The sequence below is a fragment of the Verticillium nonalfalfae genome (genome assembly GCF_003724135.2).
Source record: "Verticillium nonalfalfae strain VnAa140/NRRL 66861 chromosome Unknown scaffold_1, whole genome shotgun sequence".
Lineage (NCBI taxonomy): Eukaryota > Fungi > Ascomycota > Sordariomycetes > Glomerellales > Plectosphaerellaceae > Verticillium > Verticillium nonalfalfae.
The window spans coordinates 200741-219217 of NW_021167226.1; the positions used below are offsets into that span (position 1 = coordinate 200741).

Here is an 18477-nt window from a genome sequence, read left to right on the forward strand (position 1 = left end):
CGCCAGCGGAAGGGCTGCCGAAATCGACACTCGTGACACCTTTTCTTGCGAGCGATCCAACTCGAATCGGCAGGTCTGGCGTGGTCTGCGGTTTAACTCGATACAGGTAGGCGACCAGTCGGTAATCTGACGGCAGAAACGAGGGGATGCTACGTCATTGTCAGGGCGCGCAGTGCAGGGTGAGGGAAGGTTTGCAGCATGGGGTTGTGGCTCCTTTGCTGGATCCCAAGCTGCTGCAGTGAACGGGACCAGCTGGGGCCATTCTTCACGATAGAATGCTAGATCATGCTAGATAATCCATAAAGTTAACCGAAGAATAAAAGGAGCGGGTACTAAAGTCTGGATAAAAGCTTCATGACATTCGAGTCCCACTTGACATGTCACCATGCCCTACGACACGCATTACCTTGGTGAGTTGACGCTTTTCGGAAGGTATTCTCCTGGAATTGTCTTATGGGGATCTAGAGCCGACGTTCGGGAGAGTCTTTCTAAAACCCCGTATCGCGCATTCACCGTGGGTGGAGAGACAGAACGGAATTGAGGCATGGAACGTGCGGCCCTTGGTCAAAATAGAAGGCAAGTGGTAATCATTAGTACGACTTTCTGTATCAGAGTTGGAGGTCTGTATGAAATCTTTCATTCAATAATTCTTCATGGCGTTCTCTTGTTACAATTCATGGATTCAACCAACTGCGTCTTCGTCTTCAAATCATCTCTGTGGCTACCAGTCGCATTATTTCGCATAAAAGCTGGACGTAACGTATGTTGACTACCAACCTACCCTTCTCGATTCTGTGTCCGAATATCATTGTTATGAATGCTGCGTCGACGTTTCACTGCTCCTATTTTTCAGGTTGACGATAGAGCTGACATGGATGAAATGACATGATGACTAAAATTTTCATTCCCCACGTCTTGCCTGATCACGATATCACTTGTCAGTACTTCCAGGGCAGGGAATCGCTACCCAGAGCTGGGCCCTCAGCAATGGAGCCTTTCGCTCCTCAAGGATCCCAACAGTGAACTGACACACAGAAATCCTGTGGTGAATCGAGAAGCCCATGGGCAGACACGATTCGGTGCCACAGATCAAAGCTTTAGAACCTCAGCGGAATGTGACTGTTATTCTCACGAGGCCGACATCGCTTCCCGTGTCTACATTAGCAAAGCTAGTAGATATGCCTTCATGGCTGGTAAAAAATCGTTTGCGAGCTGCTAACGGGATTGACGTGTATTTCTTGTGGCCCATGGAGCACCTGAGCTTCAGGTCTATGTTCGTGCTTCGATGCGTCGGTGTCATAAAAGACTAATTTTTCAAGATAGCAAGCTTTACGAGCGTTGAAAATGTGTGAAACGTGTTAGATCTAAATCTTCTAGTAAATGGTTCGCATGAATTCAGCGTTATCAACGCCTACAGTTCTCTCGGCATAGTTAAGGCCCTCCGAGCAGACGTCCGCTCACATGGTCGCCATGATGAACCTTTGAAGAATTATGAAGATCAAGCCATGTTGGTGTCTGCTTGTGACAAACAAGGCAGTCTCTTTGAATTTGTCGAATTTCATGACAGATTCCTCGCACGGAAATTGCACTCCAAAACTCATCTACCAATCTCATGCATCGAAATTGTTGCAGGCCAACACCAGAAGCATGGCTATTGTCAGGCTTACTTCAAAGATTAAAAAAAAAAGACGCATGTCAATGACGCGCCTGTAGTTATGCTGCTGCGTTGTGTTCATTGGCGGTAAGCTAGGTGGCACTTGAAAGGGTTTCCTCCAGGTAAGGTAGTGAAGGCAAACGTCGGAGATCAGGGAACTGCCGAGCCAACGAGTTTCTGGAATAGCAAAGCATTGTATCTCTCATTCTCTTGATTAATGGATGTTTGCCGAGAGAAAACGCGATGCTGTTGTTAGCGATTGCATGCCGCTTGTTATTTCCATGTGTTGTGAGGCCAATGCTCACTCATGGCTTGTGCTGGATCTGGTACATGTCGCTAACTTTGCTAGACTTGTTTTTTGATATTAATTTGTTTGATGACTTAAAATTTGGAACAAATGTCGTCACTTATGAAGTGTATACCCTAGAAGAGCCACGAATCTTAAAGACATCTTAGCGGTGTCAGGTGAATTACACCCAGCATCGTGTTGTGAAGTTGCCTCTGGCGGTGGAAGTGGACCCATGTCCGTACCAGCCACAAAGAAGACTCGCAAAGCCACAGACCCCTGAACACGATGCGTCCGAGCTCAAGCTCCGTCTTTGGGCCCCTGTCCGATCGATCATCAGCGCTTTCGTTTCGCACCCATGACAAACACCATGTCCACGTCGACCCTTCGCTTCCATCACCTCTCCCCTCATGCCTCACGGGTCTGAGCGAGAGCAATGGCGCCACGACTCCATCTCTTACGATTACCCACCAAGCTGCGTAGACGCGTGCGGCGGAACCGAATGGCGACTCTCCTCGGCCTTCTCGCGCTCTGCGTACTCCTGATTATCCCCTTCTATGTCATCTACAAGCCGCCCGCGGCCCTCATCCGACACTTTCAGCGGAAGTGGCCTGATGTCCTGTGGCAAATTGAGACGCAGCGGAAAATCGTTGCCCTGACTATCGACGATGCGCCATCCGAACACACGACTGCGATCGCCAAGCTCCTCCGCGAGAACGACGCCCACGCGACCTTCTTCGTCATCGGCTCGCAGGTCGAGAGCCGCCTCGACGCTCTCGGCGAAATCATACGAGACGGCAACGAACTTGGCAACCATGCCATGCACGACGAGCCCTCGCGCTCGCTGACCGACGCCCAGCTCGAGAACGAGATAAGGAGTGTCAGCAGGAAGATCAAGAGCGTGTACGACTACGAAAACATTCCCACGCCAGCGAACTATTTCCGACCGGGCTCTGGCTTCTTCAGCGATCGCATGCGGGTATTGATCGACAAGCTGGGCTACAGGATGGTGCTCGGCAGCATTTACCCCCACGACCCCCAGATCAGCCGGCCAAGAGTCAATGCCCGACACATCTTGAGTATGCTGCGACCAGGTGCCATTATCATCTGCCACGACAGGAGAAGCTGGACTGTGCCGATGCTTGGGGAGGTCCTCCCGGAAATTAAGAGGCGAGGATACGAAATAGTCACGATTACGGATCTTGTAAAAGAAGGAACTCCGTGAGAGGACACCACTGGCACTAGAAGTACTTAACAACAAGTGCTGCGCCCTCGACGATATGAGGGCCGCCTGACACTTGGCCGAGACACCAAAATTTCGATGAGACTGACGCTGAGCCCGTTGGCCACAAGCCGGTCCGGGCTGCTCAGTCGCGCAGAGCGCCTGCTTGCAACGCCGCATCCCGGTGCCGTCTTGTAGAGCCCGCATGAGGATCTACATGTGCGTCAGCCTCCTATCAGACTGCAGTCGCACAATCCACGAGGTTTCGGCAATAGACTCCCGCTAGGCGAGGCGCCTGACGCTTGGCCTGTGAAGGAGCGGCGGCACGCCGCATAATCGAGTGCAGGCAAGCGTGATCCTTGCCAGAAGCGTTCGATTGCGCCGACTTGTTATCTCCTAGGGCACAGTCTCAGCCCTCGCTTGATGGACAGATTCAGTAAATGCTGCAAGTCTCAAGCACAGACTCTAGGGCTATTTACGCTTGCGCAACCAGACATGGTGCGACGTAAGGGCAGCGAAGGCTTCAAGATGAGGAGACTACCCCGAACTACCTCAGCCCCAGGATGAACTTATGCTCGGCCAACTGGGCGCAGACAGGAGGTTAGCCTTGTCCGCCGTCGAAATCGATAGTTCGAATTAGAGTCCATCATGAAGTGGCGATAGAAGATGACGACAAAGTTTGAACCCCAAGATTTTGGCCCCTAGCCTAGTCTTTGTGTACTTGCTCTTTTTGATGTTGTCCTTGGCTACGTATCGTTTTGTGTAGTCATTTGTTTCCGATGCAGTACATGCCAAATTTGCGTACCGCTCGCCGGCCAGTGGCTACCCAACGGTCCGTTGCATGTCTCTTTACCGGGTAAAAGAGCAGCTCTGTCAGGCTCGCCAGACTTGTGGATGTTCTCCCACTATGAGCGGATAGGAAGTGAAAGTTTACCTCTTAAACCATTCTCAGCTTTTTGTCTACATTCCAATCAACCTCCTAGCTCCGACAAGACGTCCACTCACCTTCATGTTCGATGCCTACAGAAAGGGGCGTCATTAGGTTACTGTGAACCAGGTATACTTATTATTATCAGTCAGGGCATTTCATTCACCGGCTGGACTAATAACCGACTTTCAAAACCACGACTTGCTCCCGTTCAAACCTTTTTCTTCTTCGACAGCAACACAAGCCAGCTCTGGTCGTCTCACCGTCATTACTGCCACCCTTCGCTTCTCCATACCTTCCTTTGACTTGAATCTATATCTTCATATAGAGATCTCCTTGGGTTGCCATCGCCATCGCAATGCATACCGAGATTAACGGAGAGGCCATCGCCCGGGCCCTGCATGGCCGCACTCTCCATGTTCCCAGCATGAGAGGCACATTCGAGCACTGGCCTCAGACTGTACGAAACATACACTACCTGGCGCTGGTGGAGTTTGTTAATGAGCTCATCACCCGGTAGGTTCTGTGTACTTTTTTCTTTTTGGCAAGGACGGGTTGCTAAGATGTTACAGCATGCTGAGTATCCCGAGTCGAGTTGCCCAGCACAAGAGCCAAGATCTTGCATTGTTCTGTGCATTGTTCGTCCCCCTTTTGGAGTGATAGACCCTTTCTAGTCTTGCTAATCATTCTGCAAGATGGTACCCACACGTTGATTGGGAAACGTTGAAGACTCTTTCCTACTACACAATATGGCTTTTCTTGTGGGACGACACCATTGACACAGCGGAGTACGATCTCGCTGATGATCTGGAGCAGGCCAATCGTTACCGCCAAGAAACGATGGCCTCTTTCAATCAATACCTGCGCAGCCCAGCCTCATTCGCGGATTGTGCAATCGACAGTGTGAATGAGGCCATCAAGCTCTTTGGCCGCGCTGTAGCCTCTTTCTTTACCGAGGGTTCGTCCTTTGGTTCTAGGTTTTCCCCTGGAGGAGTGGTATGCTGACGAGTGATCAACACAGAGATAACCGAGCGCTTCCTGCATGAAGTCGACGTCTTCATCACATGCTCAGGGCTGGAACAGGAGCACCGGATTTCAGGCAAGATTCTGCAGTACGATGAGTACATTGATCTTCGCCTTGGAACAACGGCTGTCTACACCTTGACAGGTCTTGTCGAGTCGGTGCACCCCGAAGTCATCCATACGTATGCATGCTAACATGATCAGATTTATCATTGGTGAGCATCTGCCAGAGCACATTATGAACAGCCAGGCCCGCCGTGACGTCTGGAGGGAGGCCAACATTGCCATCATCATGTACGTCGTCGCAAAAGCCGCTTCGAGAGCCCCTCATCTCTATGTGGTGGAAGCTGACATTGCATGTAGTGTCAACGACATTCTCTCTCTGAAGAAGGAGCTTGTGAGTATCGCCATTGACACACAACTGAATGGTTTCTCACCGGTCCAGCGCACCATGTGCCTCATCAACGCCGTCAGCGCCCTGATGAAAGAAGGCATGGACCTCCAGGGTTCCGTAGATGAGCTGATGGTCCGTCTCGTCGACTCGGTAGCCCGGTTTGATACGGCGGCCTCGGTTCTCGAACGCGCCACAGAACAGGCGCCGATGCTCAACAGGACGGTCAAGAGATATTGCGATGCCTGCCGCACCATGGTTACTGCTACGTATGAGTTTAGGTACGTCCATCTGCATGTGTGTGTCCCCGCAATTGGGAATTACATGCTAACAACAAGCAGCCTTGTCTCCGCACGTTACATGCTGCCGGAGTTTGTGGCGCCAGATGGCTCAGTGCATATTCCTCTCTGATTTCCGCGGACAAGGCTGGGATGACTTGCGCTGCAATGTACGTCTTCATTTGCCTCGGTGTCTGCACAGACGGGAAATACTAGGTAGAATCACACGTGGGTGCAAGTCTAGGCATAGGGAAGCAAAATTCGAGTTTCAACTTGACAAACCATTCACTTGAAGGCAGACAGCTCGCGACTGTTGATATGTCTGTCTTGCCATTAATGCACGCCGTCTACCACGCCGAGAGCATCTAGATGACGAGAGACCCCGTCAAATCATCCAGAGGCGTCTCATCCTCCTTGATCAGAGCCGCGAACCCCTCCACAAGATCGTCCCGCAGGTCCTCCCACCCCTCGACACCAATGCTTACGCGCATCAGCCTCTCGTCGCAACCGCCGTCGCTGACCCTTCGCCACTCGATGATGCTCTCGACGCCGCCGAGGCTCGTCGCGTGGTGGAACAGTCCCAGCTTGCTCGGCAGCCGGCGCGCGTGCCTCTTGTCCTTCATGTAAAAGGCAAAGACGGGGCCGAAGCCGCCGGGCATCTGCTTGCGCAGCCAGCTGTCCGGATCGCGCGCCTCGGGCTGCAGGCTCGCGTGGCTGACGCGCAGCACGAGGCGCGAGCGGGGCTGCCGTCGCGGCGCGCCTCGGCGTCGAGCCAGGCCACGAGCTGCTCGGCCGACTGCGACTGGCGCAGGACGCGGAGCTCGAGGGTGCGCAGCGACCGCAGGCCGAGCCAGCCCTCGAGGCTGCCCATGACGCTGCCGAGGAAGATGCGGTCGAAGCGCAGCAGCGTCGCCATGTCCTCCTTCTCCTCGGTCGCCTTGCCGGCGGCAGAGGCGGCGGCAGCGGCAGCGGCGGTGGCGGCGGCGCGCGCCGGGTTGACGGTGAGCACGCCGCACAGCATGTCCGAGTGGCCGCCAAAGTACTTTGTGCCCGAGTGCAGCACGACGTCGGCACCGAGGGCGAGCGGGTCCTGCAGGGGCGGCGGCGCAAAGGTGGCGTCGACGGTGAGGTAGGCGCCGGCGGCACGGGCGCGCTCGGCGTAGGCGACGAGGTCGAGGGCCTCGCCCGTGGGATTCAGGGGCGTCTCGACGTGGATGACGTCGCCGGGCCGCAGCTGGGCCCAGACGTCCGAGTCGGCGTGCGGGTCGAGCGGCAGATCAAAGGCCTCGAGGCCCGTGAGGCGGTTCATGAGGCGCACGATGCCGAGGCAGCCGTGGTAGCAGGGCCCGATGGCGATGCGGCGCGGGTTGAGGCGCACGAGCAGGGCGTGGAAGGCGGCGAGACCTGAGGCGTAGGTCACCGAGGGCCCGTTGAGGGCTGACGAGAGGATGGCCTCGAGGCGCGTCGTGTTGGGGGCCGTGGCGCGGGAGTAGATGTGCGAGTCGAGGGGAGCCGAGGGCTGCTCTCATCAGCATTCTGCATCTCACTTCTCTTCGCCTGCCGCTAAGGCCAAAGGGTAGGGAAGAACGAAACGCACATCGGTATTGTCCCAGTGCTTGAGATCATCTGGGTTGCGACTGTACTCAAACGTCGTCGAGACGTGCATGGCCGGCGCGATGGCGCGGTGAGCGCTGATGTGGTCATCGCTGTGAATGGCGCGCGTGGCTAGCGAGAGCTGTTTCGGCTGGGCACCAGAAGCGTGCCCAGAGGCGGTAGGCTGAGGGTTGGTGTTCGACATGGTGTGTCGCAGAGTGTGTGTGCGGTGACGATGGCGATAGCAGCCGTGGTCGTGGTGTTGGTGATGTTGTGGCGATGACTCGACTTTATTCTCTCAGACACTCACTCACTCTCTGATGCCCATGAATGATGGAGGCTTTTTCGCTGGCGTCGAATCCCGCCATGTGGGGGGCGTCCATGGTGACAAATGCCGAACAGATGGGTCCTGGTGCCATGAGTGCATGTGTGCATCATGCGATCCAGCAGCTAGTCGATCACGTCAAGTGAATGTTTTCAGTCCTCCTCTCTGACCTCCCACCGCCGCCGCCCCTTTTCGCGCCCTGGCGATGCTGGGCATTGCGCTTCGAGAGGGGCACAAAGACCCCGGGGCCGCGGGGCAGATCCCGATCTCGGAACCCCGCCAAGGCCCATGAAGGCTACGACACGGAAGGGCGCCAGACGATCGTCTTGAAAGTTGACATGTCTCATTACCATTAAAAAAAGCCCAATCGCAACCTCTTGTGCATCGTCTTTTCCCTGCCAGTTTCTTGCCGTCTCTGTGTTCTCTGCATCCCCTGTCGTCGAGGCAGTCGGCCCTCGTCGAGGCAGTCGGCCCTCGTCGAGGCAGTCAGCCCTCGTAACTTGCCGCATCCTGCTTTCTCCCATGAACCGTAGCGAATGCGTTTCCTTGCCGACCCGCACTTGATGTCCCATGGAACCCCGTCCTGAACGCCTTCCCAAGCAAATAAACGAAAGTCTATAACCGATACAACAAAGGCCAGCATGACTCTCAAACTGGCCTCACGCGCCATCAGTGCACCTCCTGCGCCTCGACCGGCGTCGCCGTCGCCGGCCTTTCCATGCTGCCGAGCTCGGCGCCCTGGCCGCTCTGGCTCTGTCCTCGCTTGCGTCCGAGGAACCGCGACATGGCATTGTTGTTGGGCTGGCTCGACGGGGTCTCCTTGTGCAGATCCGTGTTCGAGTCGCCAAACCGCGCAAAGAGGCCGCGTTTGCGCTGTGGTTGTCCGTGCTTGTGGTCGTCGTTAAGGCCGACGTCCTCAAAGTGAGATTCCTCCACCGTCGGCGGTTCGTGGGCGGCCTTGCGATCAAAGGCCGACCGTGGCAGACGGGGAAATCGGTGCGAGTCGAGAGATTGGCGCGCCGGGAGGTCATGCGACGGCATCGGCGACCGGGCCGAGATGTCCTGGAGCAGATATACAATTAGCCATATGTTCCGGAGGTTCCGGTTGCGAGCAGACTCAGATGCCGGTGGGGCGGCGCATCGGGCGCGGCAAGGGGGAGAAGACATACAAATGATCGCCTATAGGAATCGAAAGACTCGCGAGAAATTGAAAAGTGCTCAATGTCGCCGACGCTGCCGTTGCGCGTGTCTGTCGAGTTGCGGGCTGAGGAGAGATACTTCTTGGGCCAAGCGGCCTTCTCTTCTGTAGGTGACGGCTGTGCACAGCATCAGTAACGCCCAGACGGTTCACAGCCCAGGAACGGCGACTGCACTCACCGGCAGGTAGACTCCGCTGTCATTGACAACTGGTGGGCGGTGCTCATGTCAGTCAAGGGTCTCGTGACGAATGCAAGGCGGGTGGGCTGGTGGGTGGCGCGTTGCGACTTGGCACAGCGCACAGGTGAGGAGAGAGAGAGGTGGGCAGGTCGACTCAAGGGAGGGTCGGGAGGCATGAGGGGAAAGAGCAGAGGGAACAGCAACGCGTACCGCTCATCTTGTATTCGCCATTGTCCGGTCCGCTGTTGATGCTGAGAGCAGAAGAGGCCTTGGAGCCGACAGTGTCGACCTTTTCGAATCCGGGGTGCGAGGGGTTGAGACGGTCATCGATAGGCCGGGCGTTCTCATCCTGAACGCCGATGGCAGCGCCGGGTCTGCGGGCGAAGGGGTTGCGGATGGGCATTGCTGTGATCTGTGCGATAGTAGAAGGATGTGTAAAGACGGCGAGAAGTCTTGGTCAAGCAGACGGCAGAGCAGGAAATTGCGAAAAGTTGTCGTAAGGGAAGAAGGGGATCCGTTCGGGTGGTGCGCCGTTGAAAGTCAAGAAGGCTATTGCTGAGAGGTCAGACAGTGTCAGAACAGAGGCCGGCCGGTGTTGGAGCAAGGTCGAGGAATCAGATGTGATCGGATCGATTGTACGGTGGACCTGACATGGGGGCGTGGATCAGGTTCAGGTTGAAAAGAGCTTAGTCGTGGAGACGGAAGGGGGGGGGGGGACCAGTAGAGGTCCCCAAGTCCCCCAAGACCAAGACGGCAGCAGCACCATCAGGACCAGCGAGGGCCGCCAGGGTCGTCTGCTGAACCTTGATCAGCGTTCCTTGAGGGGGGTGTTGACTAGGTAGTGATGAGCGCTTGAATCTGGCATGGCGGCGAGTCGGGGCGCCAGTAACGTCCGAAAGAGCGGAGGTTTGGGCGACGATCAGGGCAGGCGCTGCGCGTTGTACCTTGAGCCAAGTCTCCGTCAGACTGTCCTGCCAGTCTCGTCAGCAGTGCCATCAGCACGGAAAGTCAGCCTGTAGGCATTGCAGCCTCTCAGCATGGGCAACACGGGACGGCTGCGAGATGCGCATTCTCTGGATCTGACGCCAGCCGTCAGGTTCGTTCGCTCCCCTTCTTTTGCCTGATGTCCCTTGCTGATCTCAAGGCAAAGGCATGAACGATGGGCATTGGCCATGTTTTGAGGCGTGAGATGGCCGACTTGCAGTGTCGTTCGCTTGGTTGATGGATAGTTGACTCGCTCTCGCCCAGTTTTCAGTGACCCGCTCCTTCGCAGTCCTGGCTCCGTGAATGTTCGCTATTGCCGTGAACCCCACGTCTTCAGCGCTCGGGGTTTCTTCTGCCACGGCTTGTCTTCAATGCTGCCCCGTCGGCGATAGAGGGACAAAAGCATGGGTGCCTCGACTGGCTGGCCCCTAGACGACGCTTGTCGTCATTAAAGCCTCCCGCCTAGCCGTAGTGGTGCCTCGCCCTTGTCTGCCATGCGCGCGAGGGCTGTAGCGGCCCAAAGCAAGGCTGGCTAAATGGAAGCCGGCGCCATACGCGGACCCAGACGATGCCGACGTACAATGGCGTAACTGGCCAGTATAGTTGCTGCTGGCAGTGTTTCTGAGACCTGGCGGTGGGGGGGGGGGGGCCAGGGAGTTGGGCGGTGGGCGGCGGCAGGATTGATTGACACTGATTCACAGGCTGACAGGGTCACTGACTTGGCAGGCAAGAAGGACCTGACCACCGGAGTGGCCAGAACTGGGAAGTGGGGTACGACTCGCGACTTCCTTGGCTGACGCTAACTGACTTGACCTGTTCTGCACACACAGTGCTCGGCGTCTAGGCTAGTTAACGACACTGTATCGGCGAGTCCGTCTTCGCTGCCTACCTTACCCAATTGCCCAACTGACTAAGGTAGGTAGGTACCTCAGGTACCTGGATAAGGCAAGGTAGGCACAGTATTCTCCCCCAAGTTTCTATACAGAATGACGATTATGTCATCAAAATGGTCCGTCCATTGCTCCTTCCTGAGGAGATGTCCTCCTCTCCTGACAAGTCCAGGTCCAGGCAACGATATCGAATCACACATCACAACGGGCATCTGCATGAACCTGAACTGTATGCATTCATTCATTCATCTATCAGTGTTGAACAACTTGAAACACCACCAACCCAAAATCAAACACAGTGGATATCATGCTTCGCTCTACTCAGCCATCATCTTGCCCTCCGTACCCTCGGCTCCAAAAATCTCAGCCTTGGCCGAGCCAAACTTCCTGGTCGGCGTGAGGTGGGCGAACAGGTAGTCCAGCTCCTCGTATGTGCGGCCCTTGGACTCGGGAAGACGGAAGAACGCCCACACAAACACAGCGAACGCGGTGCTCCCCCAGATGAATCCCGTGTACCCACGCAGGTTCAGCTCGCCCGGGTTCATGAAGTACGGCTGCAAGACCTGCGAGATGACCGAAATGACATAGTACGAGTTACGCGCCAGGCAGATCGTCTTCTGCCTCAGTCGCGTCGAGCCAATCTCGGCCGGGATGGCCCAGCCTAGTTGACCCGCTGACAGCTGGAAGACAAAGGTCCACACGAGCGTCAAGACTGCCTGCACCATGCCCACCGAGTTGCGATCCGTCCAGACATTGAGGATGCCAATAATGTACAGCACTGTTGCCATGGTGGCCATGCCGCAGAGGTAGATGCGCCGGCGTCCAAAATAAGGCATGAGACAGAACCAGTTGACTAGCGTACCGACGAGCGCCATGGCTGTGCCGCCCGTGTTGAGGTAATACGTCTGGTCCGTGTCGAGTCCGACCTGCTGGAAGAAGTAGGTCGAGTTGTAGGCGAATGAAGAGCCGGCGAGCACCTGTCCGGCAAAGGCCACGCACGCAATCTCCGTGCGGCGCAGTTCGGTACCTCGGAAGCAGTCCCAGTAGCTCGTGCCGGCTGTGAGCTCGATCTCGACATTGTTGGTATGCACAATCTCAGCCAGTGTCGCCTTGACGCTGAACTTGGACGACCCGTCCGTCACGTCGTCGCGCTGCAGGCGGCGCAGCGACTTCTCGGCATCCTCGAGGCGACCCATGCGAACCAGGTGCCAGGGCGACTCGGGCGCAAAGCTGAGGATGGGGATCAGGAAGGCGGGCCACGTCCACTGCAGAGCAAAGGGAATACGGTACGCCCACTCGTCGGGCCGGTCGACGAGGCCTGCGAGCACGCCCGCAGCAATAAGCTGGCCGATAATGAAGCACATGTTGGTCCAGCTCGTGAGATAGACGCGGAGGCTCATGGGCAGAACCTCGGAAGCGTAGGCTGGCGCCGACGTGGCGAAGACGCCCCAGGGGAGGCCGCAGAAGAACTGACCGATCATGAGGATGACGATGCTGTGGGCGAAGAAGGTCATAAAGATAAAGGCCGACAGCACAAACAGCGAGATGATGAGGATCCTCTTCTGACCAAATTTGGCGACGAGGTAACCGTTGAGAAGGACGCCAATGAAGCAGCCGACACCGCTGGCGTTACTGAGACCAGCTTGCCACGGAGCTGACAGTTGATGCTTGCCGTTATCATCGATATACTGGCCGTACTTCTTGGCAAATTGGGGGTAGGCGTAAAAGTTGCCTATCAGGATTGTGTCGTAACCTATAGGCCGACTCTGTCAGTACTCTCTCTTCAGATCCAACAGGGGACCACAGAAAGGGGACGGATGAGACGCACCTTCCATAATGACACACATGGACACCATCAAACTCCAGAAGATAGCCATGGGATAGGCACGCAGAGCCTCCTTCAGGGTAATGGCATGCTGCGCTTCAACAGCCTCTTGGGCCCGGGCCGCCAGTACGGTGGGCTCGCTGAGGGTAGCATCCTCGATCTGGACATTGTCCATCTTCTCCGTGGTACCGGCCATCTTCAACACCGCCGCAGTTGGCTGGTGATGGTCGCAGTGGTGGTGGTGGTGCTCGTCCACTCGGTGCCTGGGGACAGACGAGAGAGAGAACCAAGTGGTTGTTGATGCCGTGAGTGGAGAGAATGGTATGATACTTCAAAGAGAAACCGTCGTCTCAGATGGCGAGGGCAGTCATTTCCTATATAGACATGACGATTGTGGGAGGCGAAGTATGAGAGAGACGATGGGCGACGAGGCGATGTTATTCATGGATGGTCAAACAAGTCTGGGCGTTGGCGCAAAATTCGCGGCATTCAGCCCGCCTCCAGACTAGCCTGAGTTGTCATTTGTCCCCAACCTTGGGGCTCGCCTGTCGATAAACATCACGCTAGAGGTATTTAGTCTGGGGCAGGAGGTCTGGGGATCAAATGCGATGCAGTGCGGGGGCTCCGCGTGAGTGCGACCATGAGAGGTTCCGGGAGGCAGAGATCATCGTCAGTCGCCCGTAGCGCAAACACAACGAGTCAAGTCTGCTATCCCGCACCAAGGTTTTCTTTTCGGCGGAAAACTCGTGCGGAAAACTCGACTCTAATGCCACGCGAACAAGTCTTCACAGCAAGTGATCGAGCATGGAATGCGACGTTGGTGACAAGAACCATTCAGTCGCATCCATGATTGGGCCGCTGAATCTCTCGCTCGCCAAAAAGCCCAGGGGCTCGAGCTGTCAACCAAGCACTCCAACGCAAGGAGTTGATCGATGGTCGAAGCTTTGCGGGGCAACACACAAATTCGCCGAAATGCCCCTCATTCTCCCCGTACCATTCGTATGCGGGTGTTTTCCGCAAGTAAACCGACGAGTTCCCCTGCCGTTCCCCGCCGCTTGCCGGCTTCGACGGCTTCAAGAGAACATTCTACGGAACAATGTCTATTAAGCTCGACGACCCGAGCACAGAGGTGCCGGTATACTCCCTTCGTCCTCAATCATGTTGCATAGCTTGATCTGAAGCCTGGGGCTCTGTTTTCCAGCCTTGTTCCGATCCTTGTCCTAAATTACTTGCCCAAGACTCAATCCTGAACCAGGGCATCCCTTGTCGGATACACGCACATATAGCTTCTCCGTCATTCATCGCAATCATGGCACCACTTGCCACAACGTCCACCATCGTGTCCCTAATAGGTATTGTCAGCGCCCTAAACAATGGCCTCGCAAGGACGCCGCAGATGGGATGGGTACGTGCGTCACTCTGTGCCGGTGACAAACATGCTCACCGTATCAGAACAACTGGAACGCGCTCGGGTGTGACGTCTCGGAGGCTCTGCTCCTAGACACATCCAGAAAGCTTGTCGACCTTGGCCTTCGCGACCTGGGCTACAACTATGTCGTTCTTGACGACTGCTGGTCCGGCGGCCGAGGTGAGGATGGCTTCCAGTACGAGGACCGCACCAAGTTTCCGAGTGGCATGAAGGCGGTCTCAGACGCCATCCATGACATGGGCATGCTCTTCGGCATGTACGGCACCGCTGGTGAGATGACCTGCGCCCGCTACCCGGGCTCTCTCGACTGGGAAGAGAATGATGCCAAGTCCTTCGCAGCCTGGGGCGTCGATTATCTGAAATACGACAACTGCTATTCCATGGGTCGCCACGGGTCCCCCAAGGTCTCCTTCGACCGTTTCGACACGATGCGCAAAGCCCTGAATGCCACCGGCAGGCCGATGGTCTACTCTCTGTGCAACTGGGGTGAGGACTACGTCTACTCTTGGGGCGTTTCCATTGCCAACTCGTGGCGCATGTCAGGCGACATCTATGACTCGTTTTCTCGGCCAGACGTGCTTTGTAGCTGCGAGGACCCGAGCAACCCGTTGTGCACATCGTGGGGCACGCACTGTTCCGTGTTGAACATTCTCAACAAGGTTGCCGCCTATGCTGACCGCGCGCAACCCGGCGGCTGGAACGACCTCGATATGCTCGAGGTCGGGCAGGGTGGCATGACAGATGACGAGTACAAGGCGCACTTCACCATGTGGGCGCTCGTCAAGAGCCCGCTGCTCATTGGCACCGACCTGAGGAAGCTCTCTGCCTCAGCGCTGACGATTCTGAACAACCCGGCCATCATCGCAGTGAGCCAGGACCCGGCGGCGAGGTCAGCTCTGCGCGTGGCCATTGACTACGACGTCAAGAAGGACAAGTACGGCGTCGGCGAGACGCAGGTCTGGAGTGGGTGGTTGGCAAACGGCGACCAGGTCGTTGCGTTTTTGAATGCGGCGGATGAGGACCGTAAGATGAAGATTGATCTCGAGGAGGTCTTCGTTAGGGATGGTCCGGGGGGCTCGGCAGAGCAGGTGCAACATGAGTGGCAGATCTACGATCTCTGGGCTAACCGCATGTCCGATGACTTTGCGGAGGGCCTTCTCGACGCCAGTGAGAAGAAGGATGGAGACAAGGCGGCGAAGCTGTTCGACAAAACTAAGTGGTATAACTCGACTGAGCTGCCGTACAAGGAGGGTCTGCTCAAGGACGATGAGCGGCTCTTCGGCAAGCATGTTGGTTCAGTCAAGGCAAGGGGCGTCATTGAGGCCAAGGTGCCGAGGCATGGTGTTGTTGCCTACAGATTGAGGACCAAGGCTCCAGGGTTGAAGAGGTACTCCATGACCAAGGAGGAGCTGTAGATGCTTCCATACGATGTTGCGCGGGACACCCGTGAAACGACCGAGACCCAGATTCATATCACCCAATAACACTTCGAGGAGTTGCTATAATACCGTTTGATTGCCTAAATGTGTAATTCTGAAGAAGAAGTCAAGAAAAACTTGGTGTTTGACAAATGAGTCTGGTAGAACCCTGGGTTTCCTGCTTTCAACCGTGAATGATGTGAGATCCGGACATTAAGAGTTTAACAGGCGAGAAGCACAGCCTTGGCACAGTATGTAAAAAGGCTCAATTATACCGACATAAGCGGATCCAGAAGTTAAGGTTCAGGTGAAGCGCAACTTCTCCAACTCAGAAAGAATGAATCTCAACCGCAAGGATAGCTGTCAGGGCAATGAGCAACGCCCCAGGTCATCCCTTTACTTTCAACTGGGCACACAGACTCCTAATACTATTCATATTCAAGACTATCAGTATTGAGCACCGTAATTAAGGGGCTAATGAAATGGCAAGGAGAGATATAGGTTTGGCCTCGTCCCTGAAGCTGCTAGCACTTCCAAGGTTGCTCAAAGTTGAAGAATGCCATTCAATCGTGGGGGCTTGTCGCAAGGCATTTCATCGAGACGAGGCCGTGGATGTATTACTACTAGATATAGAGGAGAAAAAGGGAGAATCTAGCTAAAGGGCTGCGTGCCCTTAGTTAAGAAGGAAATGATGTCGAGCACGAACGACACTCTCAGTGAACTGCCTGCTCAAGCGCAGCCTCAGCCTTGTAGCTTAGCTGGGTACCAATCGTAACATCAAGATATCATTCCTAAAGTCAAGGGCGCAGCAACACCTCATCACTCATGTGTCTCGTCTCTGCTCACTTATTCAGCCTCGGCGCCCTCTCAGGATCCCTCCAAAACAAGCACTGTTCCCTCCGCACGGCATCTTCCTCCACAGCCGGCCCATCAGGCTGCACAACAAGCTGCTTGGGCGGGGTCGACTCGACGCCATAGCCCGATGGCGTATAACCAGGCCACTCAGGCGTGCCGCTATCCCTGTACGTGTTCGGGTCGCCGGAGAGCACGAAACTGGCGAGATAAGCGTGGAACGCGCGGCCCTGCTCGGGGTACTGCGTGCCGGGCTCGTCCCAGGCATACGTGCGGTCGATGGCGTGCGGGATCCCCTGCCACGCGGGCGCGCCGTTGTTCGTGTTCCACCGGAGTTTCCACGTCGGCACGCCCGCCGCCGACGTCCTGTATGCCGTCTCTTGCACCGGGCAGCGGTAGGCAAAGTCCGTCCAGGCGGCGGCGAGGCGGTTGTACTGCGTGCTGTTCGGGGAGTTTGTGTACGGGGAGCTCGCGTCCGTCGCCGGGTCGGGATACAGCTTGACGAGGAGCGCGAGGTCGTTCTCCGTCAGATCGGGGGCCGACGTCTTCATGAAGTCGACGAATTCGGCTTCCGTCTCGAGGGTGCCGGGGATGAACCCCTTTCCCTCGTCCGTTGCGGACGTCGCCAGCGTGGGGACGTGGAAGAATGTCTCGTCATATCCAGACTGAGATCCGGCCTTCTCGAAGAGCGCCGCGTTCTTGACCGGCTGCCATGGCCAGGTGATGACGGGATTGTACTTGGCAAACACATCGTACCCGGCGTCTCGGATCCGGCCGACGTCGGCGCTGCGAAGGCACTTGAAGATGTCCTTGCTGCGTGCTTGACCATCGCAACCTACGGACGAGAGAAACTCGGCGTACTGAGTCTGGTAGAGGGGGTATGTGGCATTAGGAAAGGTCCTTGCTGTGACGGAACCGGATTCGTAAATTACGCGGGCGAAGAGCTTCTCTCCAGCTGTCGTGCCATAGTTATGAAAGTGGTGGATGCCTGTGAGACCAATTTGGTCAGTGTGCTGTCACAAACTTTCACCCCACTGCCAGACTTACCAACCGAATGCCCTCCAGCGCTGAGTCCGCCCAGCGTCACAGTTTTCGGATCGGCTCCAAATGACGCCGCATACCTCTGAACGAAGCGCAGGAGCAGCTGCTGGTCCAGCACACCAAGGTTTAGGAGGTCCGCATCCTGGAAAAGCTCCGAAGGCAGTGATCCCAGGGGGCCGAGACGATAGTTGAAAGTGATGACAACCAGGGGCTCCTTCGAGTTGGCGACAAAGGCAGCGCCGTCGAAACCCTGCTGATTGCCATTGTTGAATGCGCCACCGTGGACCCATACAAGCGTGGGGAGTTTCTTGTCCAGCGGAACACCTTTGGTTCTGAACACCTCAAACTGAAGGCATGCTTCCGACTGGCTTTCCAGGGGAACCGATGCCGTGGCTCGCTGGACGCATGACTTGCCGCTCTTCGTGGCAGCTTTGGTGCCTCGAAAGGCCTTTGGCCAGTCAGGCTTCTTAAAGCGCCTTTTGCCGATGGGCTGATTCGCGTAGTCAATGCCTAACCAAGCATCGACTGTCGAGGCCAGAGGTTTGCCGCTGACTGTTTCGTTGACGACGGTGCCGTAGAACGAACCGTAACCCTTCAGGGTGACTTGGTTGTAGACGGGGGCTGGCTTGGCTGAGACCAATTCAGCAGCCGTCGCAACGGCGAGACAGAAGAGTGCGGTAGCTTTCATCGCGTGTGTGAAGAACACAGTACCAGTCTAGCCGGGTCGTTCAGTTAGGTAGACGAGAACCCGCGATTGTCAGCCGAAGCTGGCGGGCAGGGAAGATCCTCATTCCGCTTTATACAACATCACACCCTCAAGTCAGTCGAAGTGGCCGAGTCATATCTCCGGGGATACTCCTCTGGCCCGCTATGCTGGGTGCCGGATGTCGCTCGCAGGTTTGCTACGCAATCAATCATTGGATTTTGATAGCCAGAAGTTCCCATAGGTTCTGATGGTGCC

General features: G+C 56.0%; 7 protein-coding genes across 7 annotated transcripts; 3 read left to right on the forward strand and 4 right to left on the reverse strand.

Annotated features, from left to right (window-relative positions):
* Positions 1 to 2442: 2442 nt before the first annotated feature.
* On the forward strand, positions 2443 to 3165 carry D7B24_000065 (uncharacterized protein; the record flags this gene model as incomplete). The annotated part of the gene is made up of 1 exon (XM_028634330.1): positions 2443 to 3165. The coding sequence occupies one exon, from the start codon at positions 2443 to 2445 to the stop codon at positions 3163 to 3165; it is 723 nt and encodes a 240-aa protein (XP_028499370.1).
* A 1283-nt stretch (positions 3166 to 4448) lies between these two features.
* On the forward strand, positions 4449 to 5915 carry D7B24_000066 (uncharacterized protein; the record flags this gene model as incomplete). The annotated part of the gene is made up of 8 exons (XM_028634331.1): positions 4449 to 4606; positions 4663 to 4728; positions 4786 to 5048; positions 5112 to 5211; positions 5318 to 5407; positions 5477 to 5510; positions 5559 to 5785; positions 5846 to 5915. The coding sequence occupies 8 exons, from the start codon at positions 4449 to 4451 to the stop codon at positions 5913 to 5915; spliced, it is 1008 nt and encodes a 335-aa protein (XP_028499371.1).
* Positions 5916 to 6147: 232 nt separating this feature from the next.
* Positions 6148 to 7580, reverse strand: D7B24_000067 (uncharacterized protein; the record flags this gene model as incomplete). The annotated part of the gene is made up of 3 exons (XM_028634332.1): positions 6148 to 6457; positions 6511 to 7301; positions 7380 to 7580. The coding sequence occupies 3 exons, from the start codon at positions 7578 to 7580 to the stop codon at positions 6148 to 6150; spliced, it is 1302 nt and encodes a 433-aa protein (XP_028499372.1).
* A 789-nt stretch (positions 7581 to 8369) lies between these two features.
* Positions 8370 to 9480, reverse strand: D7B24_000068 (uncharacterized protein; the record flags this gene model as incomplete). The annotated part of the gene is made up of 4 exons (XM_028634333.1): positions 8370 to 8762; positions 8870 to 9016; positions 9078 to 9106; positions 9288 to 9480. 4 exons carry the CDS (start codon positions 9478 to 9480, stop codon positions 8370 to 8372), a joined length of 762 nt encoding a protein of 253 aa, XP_028499373.1.
* A 1788-nt stretch (positions 9481 to 11268) lies between these two features.
* D7B24_000069 (uncharacterized protein) lies at positions 11269 to 12972 on the reverse strand (the record flags this gene model as incomplete). The annotated part of the gene is made up of 2 exons (XM_028634334.1): positions 11269 to 12704; positions 12780 to 12972. The coding sequence occupies 2 exons, from the start codon at positions 12970 to 12972 to the stop codon at positions 11269 to 11271; spliced, it is 1629 nt and encodes a 542-aa protein (XP_028499374.1).
* Positions 12973 to 14085: 1113 nt separating this feature from the next.
* On the forward strand, positions 14086 to 15620 carry D7B24_000070 (uncharacterized protein; the record flags this gene model as incomplete). The annotated part of the gene is made up of 2 exons (XM_028634335.1): positions 14086 to 14181; positions 14229 to 15620. The coding sequence occupies 2 exons, from the start codon at positions 14086 to 14088 to the stop codon at positions 15618 to 15620; spliced, it is 1488 nt and encodes a 495-aa protein (XP_028499375.1).
* An 845-nt stretch (positions 15621 to 16465) lies between these two features.
* On the reverse strand, positions 16466 to 18204 carry D7B24_000071 (uncharacterized protein; the record flags this gene model as incomplete). The annotated part of the gene is made up of 2 exons (XM_028634336.1): positions 16466 to 17463; positions 17523 to 18204. 2 exons carry the CDS (start codon positions 18202 to 18204, stop codon positions 16466 to 16468), a joined length of 1680 nt encoding a protein of 559 aa, XP_028499376.1.
* Between the last annotated feature and the right edge of the window lie 273 nt (positions 18205 to 18477).